This window comes from Ovis canadensis, chromosome 2 (assembly GCF_042477335.2).
Source record: "Ovis canadensis isolate MfBH-ARS-UI-01 breed Bighorn chromosome 2, ARS-UI_OviCan_v2, whole genome shotgun sequence".
In the NCBI taxonomy this organism is placed as follows: Eukaryota; Metazoa; Chordata; class Mammalia; order Artiodactyla; family Bovidae; genus Ovis; species Ovis canadensis.
In genome coordinates, this window is record NC_091246.1 from 244,896,465 (window position 1) to 244,913,994 (window position 17,530).

General features: G+C 44.3%; 1 protein-coding gene across 2 annotated transcripts in view; it reads right to left on the reverse strand.

The window, feature by feature from the left end:
- FAM76A (family with sequence similarity 76 member A) overlaps positions 1–4,402 on the reverse strand; it is a 34,936-nt gene extending 30,534 nt beyond the window's left edge. Inside the window, exons 1-3 of one of the 2 annotated variants that reach the window (XM_069578883.1) lie at positions 4,052–4,402; positions 2,545–2,609; positions 91–145 (exon numbers count right to left, since the gene is read on the reverse strand). In XM_069578883.1, the coding sequence (XP_069434984.1) occupies positions 91–145; positions 2,545–2,609; positions 4,052–4,132 (201 nt within the window). In that variant the 5' untranslated portion in view covers positions 4,133–4,402. The remainder of the gene's footprint in view (positions 1–90; positions 146–2,544; positions 2,610–4,051) is intronic. The other variant, XM_069578884.1, reaches the window with a different exon arrangement.
- Positions 4,403–17,530: the final 13,128 nt, after the last annotated feature.

Below are 17,530 nucleotides of genomic sequence, written 5' to 3' on the forward strand. Positions count from 1 at the left end.
AAAAAACTGTAATTATATTAACAGTTCGCAGAAGGTAAGGTCCCAAGAGACCAGACTACTCACTGTTAGGTGTGGAGAAACCCTACTTACCGTTCCATACAACTGCACGTTCTGAGCACATTTCTTGCATATAGTATTAGTTTTACTGTTAAGGAAGAAAGAGACACAAGGCTTCGTAAGGAGAAAAAGTCATTTGACTTAGAACATCTCAAAAGAGATTCTTCCTTAACGCCAAGGAATGTTTTCATTACTAAGTGCCAAGGTAAAAAATGGTTTGGATATTAGATTAACTGAAGGTTGAGTTATCTGGCCATGAACCCTTTTAATTCTTTTGTAGTTTCAGCTCAAATAAAAAAGGCTTTGGTTTAAGTGGAGAGTGAGCTGTTTCTGATTATGAAATTTCCAAGTATTACCCAGTAAAATTATCAGATATGGAGAGGACAATCAAAAGAAATATTATGTCAGATGAAAAATGTACTCAGAAAAGAAATTAATCCTCCTTAAGTCAGATGACCAGGTGAGAAATTTGAGATGAGGAATAAAGTATTTGTGTTTGGGGTATAAACTCAGAAACTCTATTCATGTTGACCTTACTCTGTCTACATTCTCCTCGGTAAGCAAAAGTATATGAAAATCCCAGATGTGGAGAAATAGATGTGAACATTAAATATTTTTTCAAAATTTCAAGTACTCTAGGAGCTAAGCACTGACAAAAATAAACACACCCTTTCCCTTGTGAGGGGACTTCCCTTGTAGCTCAGTGAAGATCCAGGTCACAGTATTTCCAACTTGCCTAAACTGATAAATTGCCTTGGAGAAAAGAAATCATCTTCAAATAAAGTCTAACCCTTCTCACAGGAAGGTACAAACAAATACCTGATGTTTAAGAACAGTTTAAACAATATTTGAGGGCTAAAAACAAAATCACATAAAAATCCAGTATATTCACTACTTTGATTTTTTCCCCCTACTATTCCTATCAAAGTGACTACAAAGTTAAAAGCCAGAAGAAATACCTCAAAGTAGAAAAAATTAAGTTAAAATGAGATATTCAAACAAAATATTTCCCAGGGCAATTTTCTGCCATTAAGAAAAGGCAGTTCAGGGACTTCCCTGATGGTCCAGTGGGTTAAAAAAAAACAGCAGTTCAGGAAGTGAAGTACATTGAAAAAGACCTCTAGAAAGAGAATTAGCATCAGTGATGCTGTGATGTTGAACATTTGGTTTATCTTAGATTACTCAAGGAGTGGGATATATATATCAATATATATAAATCTTCTTGACCCCTCAGAAAAAAATGCAAAAAAACCTATAATCCATCTTGAATTAATTTTTATGTATGGTATGAATTAAGGGTTAAACTTCATATCTCACCCTACACACAAAAACTAATTCAAAACGGAATCACAGGCCTAATGTAAGAGCTAAAATATAAAGCTTCTAGAGCATATTCTATATGTTTCCATTTATACGAAGTTCTTGAGCAGGTAAAACTAATCTACAGTAGAAAGGAAAATCAGAACAGTAGTTGCTTGGAAAAAAGCAAGGAGGGTGGGGACTGACTAGGTTGGAGTTATAATCTCTGGGGTGACAGTAATGTTTTATATTTTGATGGGGTTTGGGGTAAAACAGATGTATACTGTTTTTAAAACTCATCGAATGATGCAAATAGGATGTGAGCATTTCACTGTGTGCGGATTTTACCTCTAAAAAAACATGTTAAAACAATAAACAAAAATTGAACTCTAGTTAATGATATGCATGCTGAAGTGTTTAGGGTCAAGTACACTAATGTTCACAACTTTAAACTGCATCACAAATAAGATGTATCAATATACTGATGGACAGAGAGACGGACAGATGCAAATATAGTAAACTAAACGTAAATTGTAGAATTTAAGTAGTGGGTAGATGAGTGTTTACAGTCTAGTGTTTTTTGGGGTTTTGTTTGAAAATACACATAACAAAATGTCAGGGGAAATAGTCCCAAAATTGAAACGACGCTGACTGAACTCAGGCTTCTAGGTCAGTGTATGAGCTAGCAAATAAGACCCCATCCTGCTTAAGGTAATATTACCTACAGCTACAGTTCCACAAAAAAGTTGAACTTGCTATACCACTCAACCACTCTGCTGCCATTAAAAAGTCCCCCATAGATGTGTGCTCCTTTCACACCCAGGTATTTTTCACACTTCTCAAAATGAGATTCACACAAGGTAAGTGTAAAGGCAAGTGAGTTTTTTCAAATGTGACTAGGGCTAACAAACCCTTTATCAGGATTGTCACATTTCCAAAAGTATCTTCTTTGAGCTTATAATTTCTTCAAACTCTATGTATAACCGTACTAGAACACAAGACTCATGTTTTCTGTTGTGGGATTGCTTTCTTAGTGTCAAAAATATCCAAACCACAATATGAAATTATCGAGGATGAAAAACAAGTAATTTGTAAGCAATTAATGAATAACTAGATAACAATGTGTATTTTGCATCCATTGCGTTATAACCGGAAATGGCAGCGCCTGTGTCTGATACAATTGATTACCTCTCCTGCTGGTATTCAGTCCTACAGTAGGTACACTTCACAACAGGGTGTGCAATCCGACATTCCTGAAATGAAACGAGGATACAGCTTTAACAGGCAGTCAGAAATGGAAACAGTCTTCAGGAGGAGGCAGAAGATGGGAGTACTATTCCAAGCACAAGCACTGTGCTTGACTGAGTCACTTTAACTTTCTGGGACTAATTTTCTTCGTCTGTAATACTGGCATCACCACCCTGCATTGATGTGGGAGTTAAGTAAGAATTTACATGGAACTAGTCATAAATTGTAAAACAAAGGTATGAATAAGCCTCAGACATGAGGAATAAAAAGCCCTGAATTCTAGTCCGGTTCTGCCTCTGCCACTGCGTGATTTTTCAGCAGGTTCATTTGTGAAATCAGAGTACTGCATAAAAATTATTGCTTACATACATAAAACTCCCTTAAAAGCAAATACACACGTACACACAAATATGTATTTAAGGCCAAAAAGGCACTCAACTATTTGAGTTTTGAGATCTCTCATACCTAGTTAACAAAAAAGTGTCAAATTTACGGCCATTTGAGGCAATAACGATTGCCTCAACACAATTATGAGTTATCCATAATAGACACACAAACTCTGGATTAATCTGGAGATATCTCGACATCACTCTACAGTCGTCTTGGTGACTTTTAACTGTCACCTCATTGGAGAAGGAAATGGCAACCCACTCCAGTGTTCTTGCCTGGAGAATCCCAGGGATAGCAGAGCCTGGTGGGCTGCCGTCTACGGGGTCGCACAGAGTTGGACACGACTGAAGCGACTTAGCAGCAGTAGCAGCACAGCATCTCTATTCATTTAAATAGGCAAAGAAAGATGAAGCAACTTAAACGAAAAAGAGAACTTGGACCTTCAAGGGTAAAAACTGAACAGCAGCTGGTTAGGGGGAGGACCGAAAGTCAATAACTAGACGCTGAAAAAACTCATCCTTTTGCTTTATGCGCTTGATTGCGGGGCTTTATTATGAAGCCTGTCTACCTCTGACTCTGAAATTGACTGAAAAGTGCCCATGAGGCGCCCGAGTTCGAGGCAATCTTCCCAGGCAGCACCCGACTCTGGAGTTTAGTCCCAGGTGGGGTAGGAGGTCCCTAAGTCTGAAGCCCATCAGATGCCGGCGGGGGCTGGGAGCTGGGCGGGGGCTGGGAGAAGCCAGCCCAAGAAGAATCTCCGGCGCCGCTGCTCCAGGGCGAGCCGGGGACCAGGTGTCCCCTCCCCCGACCTCACGGGGTCCGAGAACAATCCCTCACGGTTGCTAAGCACCCGGACACGCCGGCCGCAGGGACCTGGACGGGGCCTGGGTCTCCCCCACGTGCCCCGCCGTTTCCCGGCGGGGCGGGTGCGCCTCCTCAGCTAGGCGGGCCTGCCACGCCCTGGCCAGTGGACCCCGCCGGGCGTCCCCGCAGAACCGGGAGATCCGGGCCGCGCCTCGAGCGTCCCAGTTCCCGGCCGCCGCCCCAGCCCGCGCACCTTGCACAGCTGCTGCCCCTGAGACAGCGCCTCGAAGGGGAAGCGCTGGTGGCACTTGGTGCAGGCGTAGAGCGCCGCCATGTCCGGCCCGGGCCGCGATCACCGCCCCGCCGGCCCGGCCCGCCGCTTTATCTGACAGTCTGAGGCACAACCTGGCGGCGGCAGGCTGCGGGCTGCGGCAGGCAGGCGGGCCCTCGGGTGCGAGCGGACCAGGGCGGGCGCGGCAGAGCTAGATGCCCGTTCACTGGTTCATTTGGACGTCTATCAAGGAGAAAGGGCCGGAACACAGAGCTTCTTAGGACTCTGATTCGGTCTGGACTGGAGTACGCCACTTATGACGCGCGCGGCCTCGATTATGTAAAGCGCAGTCACGCGGGGGCGCCTCTGGGAGGGGCGGTCTCCCGCCCGGGACCTAGGAAGCGCCTAGGCTCCTCCCACTCCTCTCTCGGCTCCCGCCCTCGCTCCTCCTCTCTCCGCCGCAGGCGCAACAGCGCCTCTCGCGATACCTTCGCAGAGTTGTGATGTTTCAGTTTCCATGGAGTTGCCCTTTGGTAGCGTGTTGTGCCGAGTGCGGTGCATTGTTGAACTAGAGCACGGTCGTCACTGCGAGCCTGAAGAAGATTGGGGGTGGGGGGAGCGGGCGGGGGCGGCGCTTGTGAGAAAACAACCCCAACCTCAGAGCCAGAGGGCCCTGCACAGCCCTCTAACTCGAAAAAGTAGCGGAAGCAGGGGAAACAACTTGGACGAATGTTCTCTGAGACTCCTAAAAAAGAGGGACCTGGTCTAGGGTCTCTGACCTCCAGAGAGAAAGAGAAGCCCCAGAGAAAGCACCCCTATTTTGTGGAAGAGGGGTGCTGACCCTTCAGAAAGGAAAAGACAGATACTAAAGCGAGGCTCTCCACTGCTGAGAGTTCTTGTACCCTCGAGGACGCCTCCAAGTGGGATGCAATTGGCCTGAGGCCTGCTCTCTACTGCGTCTTATCCAGTTGCACCCTCAGTTTATATCTCTCGAACAACCACCTGGCATTTCCTGGTTAGATCTGGCCACCGGAAAGCAAGCCCCATCCTTCCAGCTACTCTGCCTCTTTCCAGTCCCCACTTCCAGTTCCCAGCCTGGTGCGTCTAGGGGCTGTCCAAGGAACTACAAAGTTTTTATTCTTGAGACTGGCAAAGCTTCCTGCAGTGCTGACCTTTCCGAGTCTCTGCTTCATAGCTGCTCTGGGGCTATTACTTTTGACTCTGCCAACCACCTGAGCCATACTAATTGCAGTTTTACCTCAATGTGCGGATTTGTTTTCTAGTTTTAAACAACCGAGGGCACATTTATAGCTTATAAATCCCGCCTCCACCAAATTTTCTCTTTGATACCCAAATCCAGCCCCCTACTTGTGATTTTGCCAAAAGTTGTGTATTTGTTTAAAACTATGTATTTATTTTTGGTTGTGCTGGGTCTTGGTTCCTCTGCGCAGGCTTTGTCTGGTTGCACTGGTGGAGCCTCCTGTCGAGTTCTTCCCATTACGGAGGCTTCTCTTCCAGGGCACTGGCCCTAGGGCACATGGTTTCAGTAGTTGCAACCGGTAAACTCTAGAGTATGGCTCAATAGTTGTGGTGTAGGGACCTTTAGTTGCTCCTCACCATATGGAATCTTCTTGGACCAGGGATCGAACCCATGTTCCCTGCATTGGCAGGTGAATTCTTAGGCATTGTACTATGAGGGAAGTCCCAAATATGTGTATTAATCAACGATTTAAACTCTGGAGTTAGAAAACTAAGGTGCAAAATCAGTGCTCCATGTCTACTGGCTCTATAACCTTAACCTTCTAAACTTCTCACCATGGCTGAACTGCTCAGAGCCTTACTTTTCTCAGTTGTAGAATCAGGTCATTGTGGGGATCAGAAATTGCAGCTGGAGGGGAAGAGGGGAAGCTGCTTCATGGGTAAGTGGTTTTCCTTTGGAATGAGGGAAATGCTTTGGAACTAGATATGACAGGGACAGAGCAGGTGATTAAATAGTTAATCCCACCAGGGGATATTAAGTGGAAAAAATATGGGCAACCCCTGTAAGTTAATGATTACTTAAGAGAGCAGATTTGCTTAACAAGAGAACCGTGCAGCAGAAGCACAAGACCTGCCCTAAGCAATAAGATAATCGTGACATTAGACCCACCTACTTCCCAGTGAGCTCAGTAAGTTAATGATCTCTAAGACATGCTCTTTGCACACGTAAAAACAAAACAAAGCATGTTTGTGGACCTAGCTTGACCATGTAGGGACAAGAAAACTTCCATGTTCAACCTGGAGGAGGAGCTGATGATGAAAACATGACGTGTACTCAAGAAAAACAAAAAAGCTCCCCCCTCCCCATTTTTCCTTTGATTATAAAACTGTAGCCCAGTAAGTTCTCAGGGTACAGCATTGGTAAGGCTACCCACTTGTAAGCCTTGCAAGTTTCCTATTCTAATAAATCACTTCTTATCTATCACTTTGTCCTTGCTGAATTCTTTTCTGTACCAAGACATAAAGGACTATGGTTCCAGAGGGCCCCTGAAACACTACCAAATGGAGCTCACCAAACATTTTCAGATAGAGATGTTGTTCATCACAACACATAACACTGTGAATGTATTAATTGCCAATGAATTCTTCACTGCTCACACACATACTTCACACTGGGGTATGGGCCTCGCTGTGTTTCTATCGCCTCCAGTTCTGATCTCCACTGTATTATTTACAAGTTTTGCAACTACCTATTTACTTGTTATCCATCCATCAGACTATTGCATCTGGAACAGAAACACTATACCTGGGTCCTGTATCCTTTTCAACCAGTGCAAGGATAATCAATTCACTCAACAAATATTTAAGTATTTACTATATGCCAGGCTCTGGCTTAGGCAGTGGAGATACACTGGTATATAAAACTGATGTGATCCCTACACTTGTGAAGCCAACAGTCTAGAGGCAAAGACAGCTAAATGGCAAGGACTGTGAATAAAACACACACACACACACACACACACACACAAACGCTGCAGGGATAAAGAACAAAATTGAGGGGGAAAGGAAGGAGGAGTCACATGGGTAGAGAAGAGGTCAGGGAAATTTTTTCTGAAGAGATGCCAAGGTCTGAAGTTTGAGGACTTAGACATATGACTTGGCCAAGAATGTTCTGGTCAGAAGGAAAGGTTATGATCTTGAGGTAGAATATTGCTTGGCATTTCCAAGAAATGGAGGAGAGGCCAGTATAACTGGAGCTTAGTAGGACAGAAGGCAAGTAGAGAGGTCAGCAGGAGTCATCAGGGGCCAGATGTATAAACCCTGTACACCTTGATATGGATATGATTTTTTTCTCAAAACGCAACATATGAAGTATAATACGAAAGAACTCATAGGCAGTTTTTAAGCAGAAAAGTGACAGAATTCTCCTTTTTGAAGATTTTCCTGGCTTCTGTGCCGAGACTAGACTGTGGGGGCCAGCGTAAATGCACAGAGGTCACTGAGGAGGCTATGGCAGTCATCCAGGTAAGAGGTGATGATGACAGGTTTGAAGTGGAGATAACTAAAAAGAGTCAAGATACATTTTGAAGATAGAGTCAACAGGACTTAGAGATGGACCGGATTTAGGAGGTGGTGAGAGAAAGGGAGAGATTATAGTCTATGTGCCCGGTTGTGTGTGGATGATAGAATCATTTCCAGCAAAAGGAAAGACCAGAAGAACAGGTTTCAGAGACAAAGCCAAGAGTTTTATATATAAATAATTAAAGTTATTTATTTTTAATTGAAGGATAATTGCTTTATTGTGTTGGTCTCTGCCAAACATTAACATGAATCAGCCATAGGTATGTCCCCTCCCTCTTGAAACTACCTCCCACCTCCCTCCCCATCCCACCCTTCTAGGTGGTTACAGAGTCCCGGTTTGAGTCCCCCTATTATTATATTTCTTTGGCCACAATTTGCCTCTATGGGATCTTAGTTCCCCAACCACAGATCAAACTTGGGCACCTGGCTGTGGGAGCTAGAAGTCCTAACCACTGGACCGCCAGGGAATTCCCAGGAGTTTTATTTTTGACATTCAGTTCAGTTCAGTTCAGTTGCTCAGTTTAGTCTCTTTGCGACCCCATGAATTGCAGCACGCCAGGCCTCCCTGTCCATCACCATCTCGCGGAGTTCACTCAAACTCAACGTCCATCGAGTCAGTGATGCCATCCAGCCATCTCATCCTCTGTCGTCCCCTTCTCCTCCTGCCTCCAATCCCTCCCAGCATCAGAGTCTTTTCCAATAAGTCACCTGTTCGCATGAGGTGGCCAAAGTACTGGAGTTTCAGCTTTAGCATCCGTCCTTCCAAAGAACACCCAGGACTGATCTCCTTTAGGATGGACTGGTTAGATCTCCTTGCAGTCCAAGGGACTCTCAAGAGTCTTCTCCAACACCACAGTTCAAAAGCATCAATTCTTCGGCACTCAGCTTTCTTCAGAGTCCAACTCTCGCATCCATACATGACCACAGAAAAAACCATAGCCTTGATTAAAAAGACCTTTGTTAGCAAAGTAATATCTCTGCTTTTGAATATGCTATCTAGGTTGGTCATATCTTTCCTTCCAAGGAGTAAGTGTCTTTTAATTTCATGGCTGCAATCACCATCTGCAGTGATTTTGGAGCCCCCCAAAATAAAGTCTGACACTGTTTCCACTGTTTCCCCATCTATTTCCCATGAAGTGATGGGACCAGATGCCATGATCTTCGTTTTCTGAACGGTGAATGTTATGTTTTTGACATAGTAAGTTCTAAATGTCAATGGGACATCCATAGGGGGACATTGTGTAGGCAGTGGCTCTAGTCTGTATATCTCTAGAGGGGAGACCTGGGATGACCACAGCTTGGGGGAAAATGATCCACATATATGTGGTATTGAATGCCTGGAGACTGGATGGTATTACCTTGGAAGCCTAGAGAGAGAAGATAGCAGTGCTCCTTCCTTAGTCAAGAGGAGGTTCATCCAACAGAGCTCTGGTCAGGAGGAGATGTCTGCAAAGGAGCCATGAGCAAGAGAGTTCGGAGATGAGAGTGGTTTCACCAAAGCCCAGAGGAAAGCAGGGAGACCTCACTCAACAGTGTCATCAGCTGTTGTTGTGCTTAGACACTCAGTCGTGTCTGACTCTTTGTAACCCCGTGGACTGTTACCCTCCAGGCACCTCTTTGCAACCCCGTGGACTGTAACCCTCCAGGTACCTTGGTCCGTGGGGATTCTCCAGGCAGGAATACTGGAGTGGGTTGCCATGCCCTTCTCCAGGAGATCTTCCCAACCCAGGGATTGAAACCAGGTGTCCCTCGTTGCAGATAGATTCTTTACCAGCTGAGCCACCAGGGAAGCGAGGGCAGTGACTGATGCTTCCTGAACTAATCTGAACACACACCTGTGTTTGCTGAATGTCTAGCTGGTCAAACCTTATCCCTTCTTTCCTTTATCGAGTCTCCCTCCTTGTGTCTTTGGATTTGTCCCTGTGGGAGCAGTAAGAAAAGAGAATATTTCTAGCAGGATTGTTCACACTAACGGAAGAAAAGGGTGGGGGGGATAACCATAAACAGAATAATGGATGTCTGAATTGTGCTGTGCTTAGGGTATTATGGAAGTACACAAGAAGGGACACTTAGCTTCAATGAGGTCAGCTCTCCTAGAATGTCACTGCTTGCCTCCTATTCACAGTCTCCTGAAAATCTTCATGCTAAGGAGGTGGTGTAGGACCAGGCTGGAAGAGGGGGAGTTGATAAAAGTTGAAACTGGCTTCTGTTATCAGGTGTAAATTCTTGATCCACAAACTCCGAAATAAAACTTTTCTAAAAACTGAATTTTAATTTTTTTAAAAGCTAATTTTAAAAATTTATTGAGATATAATTGACATGTAACATAATTTAATTTCTATATTCAGTTCAGTTCAGTCACTCAGTCATGTCCGACTCTTTGTGACCCCATGAACCGCAGCACACCAGGCCTCCCTGCCAAGGTCCAGCCCCAGTGGATCCAGGGTAGTTCAAAGCGGGGACGGCGTTGGCGTCTAAAGATTAATTGTTTAATTAATTAAAGGTATAGAGGGAGATTAGGAAGAAATAGTGTAGTAGGAAAATAAGTGGAGAAAAGAGGCTGAATAACTTGGTTTAGGCAGAGAACCAATAAAACCCCAAGACAAGGGGTTTGCACCACCTACGTAGGCCACAGGCGTCTTCCCCGTCTCCCGAAGGAGTGGAGACACAAAGTGTCCCCCTGTTCAGATCTTAGAAGCCCAGGCAAAGTAGTATGCTTGGCGAGCCTCCGCGCTCCAGATAGGAATTCAGCCAGAAAAGAAGAGAATGAGAAAAGACCACACGGGGGAAACCAGTCTTTCCAGGAACTGGTCCGTTTCTTTATTTTCCAGGTCCGCTTTTATACTTTTTGTTATACATAGAGATAAATGGAAAATACAAAGTCACGCAGGGTCAGCAGTCCTGACCCTTATTGAAACCACGCTTTCTTTCTGCATTCCTTCCGATATACAAAGTTCTCAGGTGATTTACATCATCTTCTGGCCAAGAGGCCTGCTAACATTTTATGATCCTTTCTGATGATGATTAGTCAACCAGAAAACTTATTTTCTCCAAAGGTGATTTTTCTTAAGTCAGGCACCACCCTCCGAAGGCACCAGATAAAGTTGCATTCCTACAGGGTAAAGGTGCAATGGGCTATAATCAAAGAATTTAGCCTAAGGTCTAACGTGATTAATATCAAGGTTAATACTTATTTCTCCTATATGCTAGTTATATTCATGTGTATAAGGGGCAAGGGATATGGAGGCTTAGCAGCAAATATTGGCTCAACAATGAAACCCTCCACTGGTATAATTTCTAACTAACTCGCTAATACTATACTAATAATTTTCTAACTTCTCAAAAGAATCTGTTTTTAGGAAGTTTAAAGCATCTCGTGCCTCTCACAGTTGGGAGGCTGTGAACAATCACGTGGCCAGACAAACCTGTCAGGTAGGCTAGAGAACCATCAGAGGAGTTTTTGGACTGAAACACTCTTGTCGTGCCCAGGAGATTTATTAACTGGAGTCCTAAGTTACCTCCTTTTCAGAGAGAGGTGGTGGGGGATAGCCCCCTGTAATGTCAGCAGTGTTAGTGAAAGCATAATGCAGTAAGGTAGGCAGACTCTGGTTTTGGGGGTAGATGCTCGAGAATCTCCAGGAGGACCCCTGAGGCTTGATCCCACCTTTGCGTATTGTCAGGCCTCCTTCCTCATGACCTTTGCATGGACAGAGGAGCCTGGTGGGCTACAGTCCATGGGGTTGCAAAGAGTCAGTCACAGCTGAGCAACTAACACTTGGACTTTCGATTCCTAACCTGGCCCTTCCCATCTGGTGTCATTGTCCATGTGGCTTGCTGCCATGTCCTCCTCTTCATGTTTGCCAACAACATTGCCACGCCTACTCTGCTCAAGGCTACCACAGAAAATGTGCCACCGTCCCCTGTGCCACCCTCAAGCGCAGGGAGTCACATCCATCAGCTATTCCTTTTCTACTGCTCCCGGATTGGATTGGGTGTGGGGACCTAGGGTAAGCCTGGGCTGCTGTTACAAGGAGAATGAACAATCACTCAGCACCTTGAACAAGACGGCAGTTCCTTTTTCTCTTATATAATTGTAATGGACTGAATATGTCCTCCCCAAAGTCACATGTTGAAACCTGATCTGGAATGTGATAGTTATTTGCAAGTGGAGGCTTTGACAGGTGGTTAGCTCAAGAGGCTACCCCATCACCAAAGGGATTAGTGCCCCTTTAAGAGAGGCCCTGGAGCACTCCCTGGCTCCTTTCACCGTGTGAGGACCCAGAAAGCACATGTCCTCATCAGGCACTGAATCTGTCAGCCCCTTGTTGTGGACTCCCCAGCCTACAGAACTGGGAGAAATAAATCTCTCTTGTTGACTAGCCACCCAGTCTATGGCCTTCTGCTGTAGCAGCCTGGACTAAGACAGTCGTGGTCAAAGGACTCACACTCCAGGTCATCTGGTGGCCGTGCTCCCTGTTGTCACACAGGCACCCAGGTTCCTTCCCCTGTCTATGTGCTTGAGGCTGGTTCACGTGGGGTTCAACCAGCAGGAAAAGGATAGAGTCCTGGGAGTCTTCCCCCTTTCAGTTAAAAACAGCTCAATTTTCCCAGTTGTTTGGGTCAAAAATGTCATCCTTGACTCCTCTTTTTCTCATATCTCACAGCTGGTCTGTCAGTAAATGCTAGGTATCCCTCACTAGTTGCATTCCTATTCTCCAAACTCAGAAACCAAAAAGACACGGATAAATATTTAGAAGTGTCCTTCAGTATCTGAGCCTTTACAATTACAGCCATCCTTAGACCTAGGTCCTATGTTTTAGGAGGCCCTACATATATACCAGGTTTCCCCAGGGGCTCAGCAGTAAAGAATCCACCTGCAGTGCAGGAGCTTCAGGAGATCCAGGTTCAATCCCTGGGTGGGGAAGATCCCTTGGAGGAGGGCATGGCAACCCAGTCCAGTATTCTTGACTGGAGAATCCCATGGACAGAGGAGCCTGGTGGGCTACAGTCCACAGGGTCACAGAGTCAGATGCGACTGAAGCGACTCAGCACGCATGCATACATATATCACACACACACATCAAATAAAGAACATACAAGTGCCTCTGATTGTCAGGTTCTGAAGCTCAGCACTGGCACAGGACAACTTAATCATAAATATCTGCTCTAGGACTAGCGCCATTCAGTCCCCAGGGAATGCTTCTAAAATCTCTTGCCCTATGTCCTCAAAATAAAAGTTGACGGTGTTGATTGCTGTAAGGTTTACAACTTGTGTTCCTGCCAACATCAGAGACAGACACTGCTTCAAAGTCTGGGGAAGATTGAGAGTTAGAAGAACTTATGCAAGAGAAACACCAAATCGGTTGACTTGCCAGATCCTTTCTCTCTGATAGCATGAATGTAGTCATAAATCCTTGCATGACAAAACATTATTTACCAGTAGTGCCCAAGTGTCCATTTTCTTGCATCTCTTCCAGTTTCAATTCCAAACGAGAGGTCCTCATAAATAACCTCAGCAAGCACAACAGCTGCACATGGCAGCAAAGGGAAGTTTTCCAACTAAACAAGTCATATTACTCATCTGGGCTTCCCTCATAGCTCAGCTGGTAAAGAATCCACCTGCAGTGAGGGAGACCTGGGTTCAATCCCTGGTTTGGGAAGATCCCCTGGAGAAGGGAAAGGCTACCCACTCCAGTATTCTGGCCTGGAGAATGCCATGGTCTGTATAGTCCACGGGGTGGCAAAGAGTCAGACACGACTTTTACTTTATTAGTCATCTGTATATATAGATAGATCTAGATCATATGTGAAGCATAGTACCAGTTCTTTCTATTAGCATTTTCACAGATACTGCACAGTAAAATGGTAGAAATTTTCTTAAAAAAAACAAGATTTGATAAAAATCTTCCAAAACGAAATGTATCAGCTTTCAATTTTGATTTAAAATGTTATATTAATAGGTATAGCTTGCTTTTTTATTTGTATTTATGATTTAAATCTTCTGGAGTAATTTTTTAAAAGTTAAATATATAAGAAAATTTTAATTTAAAATTTTCATATTTATTTTAGTTATTTTAGTGAAAATATACACAAATTTGTGTGTTCTGAAAATAATTACATTTTAATTTAATTATTTTATATTTTCTTTTTAAAATTTATTAATTTTTAATTGGAGGATAGTTACTTTACAATATTGTATTGGTTTCTGCCATACATCAACATGGATCAGCCATAGGTACATATATGTCCCCTCTTTCTTAAACCTCCCACCCCATCCCACCCTCCCAGGTTGTCACAGAGCATTAGATTTGAGCTCTGTGGGTCATACAGCAAATTCCCACTGGCTATTTTATGCATAGTAATGTATACGTTTCAACGCTATTCTCAGTTTGTCCCACCATCTCCTTCCCCAGCTGTGTCCGCAGGCCTGTTCTTTATGTCTGTGTCTCCTCTGCTGCCCTGCACATAGGTTCATCAGTGAGATCTTTGTAGATTCCATACATATACATTAATATATAATATTTGTTTTTCTCTTTCTGATATACTTCACTCTGTATAATAGGCTCTAGGTTCATCCACCCCATTGGAAGTGACTTAAGTGGATTCCTTTTTATAGCTGAGTAATATTCCATTATATATATATGCCACAACTATTCTACCCATTCACCTGTCAATGGACATTTAGGTTGCTTCTATGTCCTAGCTATTGTAAATAGTGCTACAATGAACACTGGTGTAACTGTGTCCTTTTCGATTACATTTGGAAATAGTGGCTGTTCTCCATAGTAGCTATATCAGTTTATATTCCCACCGACAGTGCAGGAGGGTTGCCTTTTGTCCATGCCCTCTCCAGCATTTATGTGAAAACAATTACATTTTAACTTTAATTCTTTAGCTCAGAAGTTAGTAAACTTTCCTATATAGGGACAGAGAGTACATACTTTAGGCCTTGTTGATCGTTAGTCTTTGTCGTAACTACTCTGCACTGTAGCAAGAAAGCCCCCATAGACAATATGTAAATGAATTAATGTGGCTGTGATCTGAAAAAACTTTATTTACAAAAACAGGCAACAGGTTTGATTTGGCCCGCAGGTTATAGTTTCCAAACGCTGTCGGCAAAACACAGATTATGTGAAAAAGAGTTTGAAAGGTTTACTTAGTTATTTTTGGCTGAACTGGGTCTTCATCGCCGTGCTCCAGCTTTTTCTAGTTACAGCTAGCAGGGGGTGCTCTTCACTGTGGTGCCATGGCTTCTCTTGCTTTGGACCACAGCCTGAGGCTTGCAAGCTTCAGTAGTTGCCTCAGGTGGGCTCAGTAGTTGTGCTGTATGGGCTTGGTTGCTTCTCAACATTTGGGATCTTCCTGGACCAGGGATCAAACCCATGTCCTCTGCACTGGCAGGTGGATTCTTAACCACTAGACTACCAGGGAAGTCCTATGTGAAAATTTTGACTGTGAAAAATTGTTAGTAATTTTGCTGAAACAAAATCAAGAAAAACACATTCTAGGTGCGCCGGTACCCTTCAGTCCCCCAGAAACAGATCTGTAGTTAAACAAGTTGGATTTATAACTCCAGCAGTGAGGGAGAACACATACCACTGGAAATCACTGGACGTTTCAGAGAGTGTTAGGATCCTGTTATAGGATCCCGGGTTGAATGACTTGGGGGAAGGTCTGAGAAAGTGAGGCATTGCTCCAGATTAGATGTCAGAAAGCAAAGGCAATTCTGTGGTTGGGGGTATAAATTTGACCTATAGAAGGAGGAGACTAGCACAAGGGTAAAACTAGTTTGTAAGAAGTATACTTGGACTTCCCTGGTGGATCAGCAGTAAAGACTCTGCCTGCAATGCAGAGACCCAGGTTCAATCCCTAACTTGGGAAGATCCCCTGGAGGAGGGCATGGCAACACATTCTGGTATTCTTTCCTGGAGAATCCCCATGGACAGAGGAGTGTGGTGGGCTACAGTCCACAGGGTCGCACAGTCAGACACGACTGAAGAGACCAAGCAGCAGCAGCAGTCACTCATTGTGGCTAAGGGGGTTGTTTGATATTTTATGGATGGCACAGTGACTTTGTTGGCTATGCTTAGACAAAACATAAAGTGGCCTTGTTTTGTCTCATTTAATCATGGTCTCAGAGTAACTTCGTCTGAGGCTGGTATTCAGTGTGGTCACTTATGTTCAATACCATGACCTAGCTGTGAGGGCTAAGCCCTCCTCCTCTTTCTTTTTTTCTTTCTTATATGTGCTATGCGCTTAGTCGCTCAGTCGTGTCTGACTCTTTGCGACCAAATGGACTGTAACCCGCCAGGCTCCTCTGTCAATGTAGATTCTCCAGGCAAGAATACTGGAGTGGGTTGCCATGCCCCCCGCCAGGGTATCTTCCTAACCCAGGGATTGAACCCAGGTCTCCCACATTGCAGGCAGATTCTTTACCAGCTGAGCTACCAGGGAAGCCTTTCTCATATGGAATAAATACATAATAACTTATTAATTGTGTATATCTATATTTTTTATTTCTCATCTAAGTGTTTCCGGTCCATCAATAGAACACCCAGATATGTACTAGGATAATTTAGTCATTTTAATAAGCTATTGGTCATATAAAAAACATAGTTTTTCCATATATTTTTTTCATTTTGTCATTATGAAACTATGTTTGTTAAAGTATGAAGATAGAAGATGCCTTAAATAATAGATTTTTGTCTTGATTTAGAGTTTTTAAATATTTAGACATCAGCTGGTGAGCTTCCATTTACAGCATTGTTCCAGGCCCTGTAGAAGTGGGTGGTGAACCTTTTTATTTCTCCCTCATCAGACTCAAGGTGACATGACTACTATCACGTCAGAACTTACCATCCAAGCTCAGAAACCAAATAGATTCAGACAGTGAGGGATAGTCAGGATACTTTCAGAATTCAAGCACTTCTCACACCCCTGTTGTCAAAACTCTGGCCCAGTTAGACTCAGTTCAGTTGCTCACTCCTGTTCGACTCTTTACAGCCCCATAGACTGCAGCACACCGGGCTTCCCTGTCCATCACCAACTCCCAGAGCTTGCTCTAGCTCATGTCTATAGAGTCAGTGATGCTATCCAACAGACTGTGGCCCCAGCCATTTGCATTTCTCCTCTGGGGTGGTGGGTATTATGTCAACTCAGCTAAGCTGCAACTATGTTTCCCAGAGTTCCTTTCCTTGTATAATTTTGGGTGACAATTAGCCCCAGAGGGAGATTTAGGCAGGCTCTAGAACAGTGAAATGAAGCTGCAGCCATGCTTATGTTTGGACAGCTGGCACAGGGTCAAGTGCTGCGCAGCTCATGCATGTTTTCACTGATCTGCTGCCCACCTCCCCCAACGGTGTGAGGCTGCAGCCGGGCCACAGCTCCTCCAGCACGCCCTTCCTGCCCCAATCTCTGCCTTCAGCTTCTCCAGCTCCAGGAAGTGTTGATGAAGGGCACCAGTTTCTCTTGCTGGTCATCATCAAAATTGAAGACGTAGAGGTAAGGAGAGAGAAATGAGGGGAGGGGGGTCTACAGATTCCATTCATCTTCATGGTGCCAGTTTGACCCTGCCCTCCACCATTTTATGTCCACCTTTCAGAACACCCATCATTTAGGACTTACCTGCTAACTCCTAGCCCACGATCAGATACGCAAGCAACAGCTGTACGTAAACTGTGTAACCAGCACCCATAATTGCACATGGTCAAATACCTCTAACAAATGCCTTCTTCTTATCATTCCTAATGGTTCTGCTTCTCTGATGGAACTCTGATGGATACATCTGGATTATTGCAACTGACTCCTAACTGGTCCCCTCGCGTCTGTCCCTGCCTTCCTGGGCAGCCAGAGTGATCCTGTTAAAACTTTTCAGACATGTCACTTCTCTGCTCAAATCCC